The sequence below is a fragment of the Octopus bimaculoides genome, chromosome 7, assembly GCF_001194135.2.
Source record: "Octopus bimaculoides isolate UCB-OBI-ISO-001 chromosome 7, ASM119413v2, whole genome shotgun sequence".
Lineage (NCBI taxonomy): Eukaryota > Metazoa > Mollusca > Cephalopoda > Octopoda > Octopodidae > Octopus > Octopus bimaculoides.
Window position 1 is genome coordinate 13,657,723 of NC_068987.1, and position 7,320 is coordinate 13,665,042.

The following is a 7,320-nucleotide window of genomic DNA, read 5'->3' on the forward strand; positions in this document are numbered from 1 at the left end:
TATCTAAGAACAGCTTATTTAAAATCAAAATCAATGAAATTCACAACACCAACAAGGAGGCCCTATTGTTCAAACATGAGATGTATTAATGAGGAAGAGTTTTGATTAAAGTATTTTGCAAATCTTTAGACAGTATCACTACTGAAGTTGTTGTACTACAATAAACTTAAAAATTGGCTGACAATAACACATAAAAAAAAAAAAATCATTGCCCTATACTACAGATGGCACCCATGCTCAAAGGGGCAAGAAAAATGGGTGTTAAAATTGATGGGAACATAACAACTCAGTAATGTTACTGATGCATTTTGAAAATTTAGTTGCCAAGAAATGTTTCACCTGTTTTAAATGAAACAGTGAAGCCAGTAAAAAATATATCAGCATTATCAAAGCTAATGCTAAATATGAGCATCTCTTTAAACAGTTTTGTGAGTGTCAAGACGAAACCCAAGGATGAGGGGTTAGTTAAGGCTATTTTTAAAATAAAAGGAATCGTGATGGGGCTCTGTGATGAGACAAAAATTAAATGCCCACGTTCAGCTGGTTTTGGAGAGACAGGATAATTCGTAACCGTTCTCACCTTAATGTTTAGTAGAATGTAGTTTGGTGCTTTAAGTGACTTGCTAGAAGGGGGGGGGGGGTACAATTCAATTAGATATCACAAAATAAGGAGATTTAAGACAGAAGCTAAGCACTTGAAATCAAAACTATTTATAATAAACATCAAGCTGAAGAATCTCACTAGCCTGAGATGATCAAATTTTGAATTTGTTATATTTTTTCACCAAATATTACTTGAAAACCAACTTGAAAACAAATAGGAATTGATGCAACATACTGCTTCAAGAAGCTTCACTTAATCCATCATAGTATGGAAGAAGCAGGCATAAAATCAACAAAGATGGTCAGTGAGGAGAGGGGCTATTATACATGATTGTGTGTAAAAAAAAAAAAAGTTAATCAGTAAAAAAAAAAAAAAAAAATTAATGCCTTCAAGGAAAAAATTAATTATGGTGTTTGCTCTGTCCAAGTTGCATAGAGATTCCCTTCTCACTCTCATTAACAGAAATATTTTAAGTTTATGATTGGCTCCTTGAAAACTAGTTGCCAATGATGTTTTAATTCACAGAATGAAAAATGAAAAATCAATAAATGTCACAAAGTTAAGTTTGTTTACTTCTTGTTCATTTCTTTTTTTTTATGGTTAATTAATATAGATCAATATATTTCATTTTGTTATAATAAATCTGATTATTAAAGATTTACATCATAGACATGCTATCCTGCAATATTTTTGAAAGACAAGCTGAAATTAAAAAAACAACAACAAATTGACAAGTTGCAGAGTACAAATTATGAAAACATAAGTTTGTTATTAAACTTACTCTAGTGTTATTTCGTTCTGCTTTCAATTCTGATATTTCTTCCTCCCTTTCTAATAGCTGTTCTCGAGCAGCACTCAATTCTTTAGTAATAGTAGCAAATTCCTGAAAATGCAAGAAAGATTCCATCAGTGAATTTCAATTTCCATATTTTTAAAATAATTGAAATGATTATGATTAAAACATTCACAAAAACTATGTATAAGCAAAGAGGAAAACTGTTTTGTAGAAACATTGCCATCAATGCCACAAAAGAAACAAACATTGACAATATAAGAGGAGAATGTTGATAAACAATACTAAATTATTTCTATAATTTTCTCCTATCTGTTTTAATGAAGCAAAAACAAAAACGAAAAATTATATCAAAACAACTAATAAAAGTTCCATTAGGTTAATTACATCTAATATGATTTTTCAATTAATACAATTAATATATTTATAACAATATAAATATACTGGCAGTAAAAATGTGCATGCATGCATACACACTCTCTCTCTCTCATATATATATATATATATATCTATATCCAGCTCGCACAGATGTACCCTTACCATACACATACCATTAAGTAGCATCTTTTAAAACACAGAAAATCAGTTTACTTCATGTAAGAAAATTTGGAATGAGCATAGATTCATTTATAAAATGTTGAACTTAACAGTTGTTTCTAGAAATATTAGGATGGTAACAGAATTTTAAAATTCATAAAAATTATTTTATGAATTTAAAACCTGGAAAAAGAAACTCCTTGCCTACTGGTATGAGACAAATACCATTATGTGATGAAGGGTAAATTAACACCTATCAAGGGAAGAAATCTTTTTATAGTGCTATTTTACTCTTCATTGACCTATACACAAAAACTGAAGCATTTCACATTTGAATCTATTATGCTGAAGTAGATATTCACTTTACAAATGCAGGTATCTCTTATAAGTTGCTTGATCTGTGAGAAATAACCAAATCTTACATAAATCACATAATAACATCTTTAAAATGGAAAGACATTAGATAAAGTAATCCTAGATACACTATGCATGAAAGGAAAATAAAAGGATCATGGCTATAGGTGTACTGGATCAGGCTGACCTAGGTTTAAACAATATCAGAGCCAACAGATATTTGGACAGTGAAACCAATGAATGCACAAGATAGGATGCTAGGAGACAGAAGGCAGATTTGTAATGATCAAGCTATGATATAAAATGACTAATATAAAATGAACTTGTAGCTAATGACAACCAAGGTACACTAGAAGAAAACAATGAAAGCATTAATGAAGTGGATAAGAGTCCTCACTTTCAATTTAGAGTTTGCATTTCACAGGAAGTGCCAGCACTATATTCTAGGACAAGAAACTTAAGCCATCTTACCTAATTTAGTAATTATCATTCACTCTTAAGCTTTTACATGCTAGAATAATTTGTGCAAAATCTACAAATGCACACGTGTTCTCAGAGCAGATGTTCTAAGACAGGAACTTAGCTACTTCATTATCAAGACTTGCTTGTTTGACTGAACCCAATAGAATACACTGCACATGTGCAAACAAGCTTAACCATTTAGCTATGCGTAAAATTAGAACCACAAAATAATATTACTTTGGTGCTAAAGAAAAGAATATGCAATTTAGGCACAGAAAATTTTAATATATGCATTTGAAGATCCTCTGCTGTTGAAATGACATTTCGAAGCTTATGTTCACTCACTGATGCTAACTAATCTAGTGTTGTACATGGCTATCAATACCACAATATTGTATACTTCATTAGAATCACATAAAACCTTTTACACTAAGCACCGACAAATGAAGTCTTACAACTTAGTATTTTAACTAGCTTTGAAATACATTTATAAAAACAAACAAATAAAACAAACCCAATATTTACAATTCGCTCATGATCCGTTCAATTTATCAATATCTAGCTTTTAAAGGAAAATAAATATATATTTAGGTGTAATTCTGTTGATAAAATATCAAAGTTGGAAGGAAGACATACATGTATGAACATAAGTTTCACAATCTTTACATTGGATGTTTAAAGACACAACTCTAAATCATATGGCTTCATTAACCCCTTTCAGTATATGTTTTAATATCAGATATCTTAGATGCCTTTACTTGTTTTATTCTGCTGATTGGTTATGTAACATATGACAAGCAAAATCAATTCTTTTAGTTCACTCAGGCTTAAAAATATATAACAAACTACTCATACCAAGAACCATTGTCTACAGCTAAAAGAAAGCCATGATAACAAAATCTACTTCCAATACCTATTCCACTCAATCAATAGCTAATCATTTTAAACTACACTCTGTGTGTGTGTGTGTGTGTGTGTGTGTGTGTGTGTGTGTATGTATATATATATATATATATATATATATAGAGAGAGAGAGAGAGAGAGAGAGAGAGAGAGAGAGAGATAGAGAGTAAGAGAGAGAGAGAGAGAAAGAGAGAGAGAAAGAGAAAGAGAGAAAGAGAGAGAGAGACAAATTACTGAAGTCAAACAAAGTAGTGCCACTGGACTGGCTCCCGCGCAGGTGGCACATAAAATACACCATTTTGAGCGTGGCCATTGCCAGTACCGCCTGACTGGCCTTCGTACCGGTGGCACGTAAAAGCACCCACTACACTCTCGGAGTGGTTGGCGTTAGGAAGGGCATCCAGCTGTAGAAACTCTGACAAATCAGATTGGAGCCTGGTGTAGCCATCTGGTTCACCAGTCCTCAGTCAAATCGTCCAACCCATGCTAGCATGGAAAGCGGACGTTAAACAATGATGATGATGATGTACATTTGAGATTGTTGCACAAAAGATAAAAAGTGGATTTCATCTCTTACACAAATTCTTCCTTGGTTAAGGCATATCGAAATTTTGCCTAAGAAACGAAATTCCCTTTTTATCTTTTGCACAATTATCTGAAACCTGCATATTAAATGCATTGAAAATATTCCTACTTGGTTTAACACCATTATCATATACATTATATGACAACAATACAAACTAACCAGCCCTAACTCCATTCATACTGGTACTGTAACTAGGATTTGGAGTGGTGTGTTCTTTTTGATTTGAGTTGGAAATTCTGGTAATATGAATAGCTTCTAAGCATCTGTTTGTTATTCCCTCACCTGTCTCAATCTTTTGTTTTCTATATATTTGAACCATATCTATAGATGTTAAACATCTCATGTATTTGTCTCTATTTTCCATTATCCTTATGTTCTCCAAAACACATCTCACTTCTCCTTGGAATTATCACCATGCAAGTGTGAATACTAATTTCTTAGGCACTTATGTGACATTTGGCTACCCTGTAACTGTTCCTCTGGATCTTTCCTAGTAAACTGAACATATATATATATGGTTGGCGTTAGGAAGGGCATCCAGCTGTAGAAACTCTGCCAAATTAGATTGGAGCCTGGTGTTGCCATCCGGTTTCACCAGTCCTCAATCAAATCGCCCAACCCATGCTAGCATGGAAAGCGGACGTTAAACGACGACGATGATGATGATATATATATATGAATATTTCCTTTTAGTTTTGTAAGTAAAAGGAACAAATTTTATTTTCATAAAAAAAAAAAAAATCATTAATTAGACAACACATATTTCACAGGTATTGCTTGAAATGATTTTCCGAAATTGTTTAACTGTTCCAGTTTCACAATGCAGACATGTCACAGCTTTCAATATCATAACATAGTGTTAACTATTTATTGAGCACATTGTGTTATAATTCCTCAGATCAGATCTGGATATGTTGCGTTCAGTGTGTGTGTGTGTGTGTGTGTGTGTGTGTGTGTGTGTGTGTGTGTGTGTGTGTGTGTGTGTGTGTGTGTGTAAGAGAGAGTGAGAAAGAGGAGGTGGATAGAGGAAGAGTGGGAGTGAGTGAAACACCTCTTTTAAACATGTATTATAAACATAACCCATATTCTAGTTATCTTTTCTATCAACATTTCTTTCATATCCATTTAAATGAGTTCCAACTATTTTGTTGAAATTTAGGAAACTATTTTCCTAAATTAATCATCAATGTTTCTAAGACTGTCATAGTCTCATCTTCAGGATGAAGTGAAATTGGTGACTGTTGCTGCCTCTAGGCAGGTCTAAGGTAATTTGTGCAAACAAAATGATTAGCATTTATATTTTGTTAGATTTGAGTCCATAGTCAAGTGTTGTTTATTTTGGTTTGTGAAACAGTGCATCTTGCCTATGATCTCCACCTACCATAGCATTTTGTTGGCTGTGTTATGAACATTACTTCCATCACAAAACATCTAGTTTTGTGGAGGGATTCTGTAGAGCATCAAGTTGTTATCTACTAATGTTTTCCTCTGCTGTGTAGTAAATACATTACAATTGCTCTTTGTAAGTCTACGGTGAACTGACAGGAGGCAGTCATTACTTGTATGACCAACATTATCAGTTGCAGTTGTGAGGTTTACAGTTGAATTCATAAACCACATTGAGCACTCGCATCTTATCTGCAACTTAACAAGTTTGTGTTTTATTATTAATTTATATATATAGTATAGATAAGATTCAATATTTTTGTAGTATATTATTACCGTGTGGGGGCGGGGGTGGACAAGCAGCATCAAAGCATTTATAAATAAGTTAGACATGTATAATTAAGCAGAAAGATAGTCTATGGTAGTCCTTCTCAAATATATAGATGTCCAGAGGTTTAAGGAATAGGAAATATTACCTACTTCCTTTCTGCATAATTATGTATTTATATGCTTATTTGTATAACATATCTATAAATGCCTCTCCACGTTTTATTTTATCTTTACTTTTGTTAGCTCAACCACGTGGTTCCAGGTTCAGTCTTATCGCTTAGTACCATGGGCAAGTGTCTTCCGCTATAGCCCCCAGCCAAACAAAGCCTTGTGGATGGATTTGGTAGACAGAAACTGAAAGAAACCTGTTACATACGTGCATGTTTGTGTGTGTGTGTGTGTACATGTCTTTGTGTCTGTGTTTGTCTCATACCACTGTTTGACAGCTGGTGTTGGTGTGTTTACATCCCTGTAACTTAGCAGTTCAGCAAAAGAGATCCAATAGAGTAAGTACCAGGCTTCAAAAAAAGCCCCCAAAAAATTACAGAAACCAGCAAAAAATAAATGGGTGTGTGCATGTGCATTGATTCACACATCCATTTCTTTCCAGGCATGCATGGATTAATGACTATTATTAAAGCAATGTTTTACATATGCACACACACACACACACATTACACACACATACAACACATACAACACACACAAGTCGACACGGATGTCAATTAGATAAATTACAGCAGCTTGTCAGTAATGCTGCATTTCGTGGCCATGATCAACAGCTGAGTCCACTTGGATGTAAATAGCTCAAATGTTAAGTTGCAGCGACACTGTGGGATTGCAATACCCAAGAACTTCTAGAAAAAAGCTGTCTACAATGGATCGGTCTCACATTAGCTTAAATGCTATGGGAACCAGGAATACGAGCCAGCATCACGTATCCATGTGATTTGGAAAGAGTAGGGATAAGGATGTAACAACACTAATTGTGGCTCTACATAATTTAGTACTGTGTAAACAGCTAATTATTGCATGTAGTGTTTAAAGTAACTACTCTATAATGTATGCAATTGATTTCGATGCTACAACTAACTGCCCGGGAAAAATAAATAAATAAATAAATAACAACAAGAAAAGCAACTATCAACTTTTCAGGTTACATAATTTATCAATATAACATGATATGAAGAGATGGTAAATGGCAAAAAGCAAAAAAAGAAAAAAGAATGTAATAACCTGTATATAAAAAAATATCACAATCATATCAAGGTCCCCCTCCCCACAAACACAAGAATAATACAATGTTGGAAGCATTAGGCTTTCCTGAAAAGGAATCTAATTGACAATAAGGTCTGGGTTTTTTTT

General features: G+C 33.5%; 1 protein-coding gene across 1 annotated transcript in view; it reads right to left on the reverse strand.

Annotated features, from left to right (window-relative positions):
* Positions 1-7,320, reverse strand: part of LOC106869751 (liprin-alpha-1) — a 323,919-nt gene that overhangs the window by 210,693 nt on the left and 105,906 nt on the right. The window contains exon 2 of the mRNA XM_052969123.1: positions 1,386-1,487. Coding sequence (XP_052825083.1) covers positions 1,386-1,487 — 102 coding nt within the window. The remainder of the gene's footprint in view (positions 1-1,385; positions 1,488-7,320) is intronic.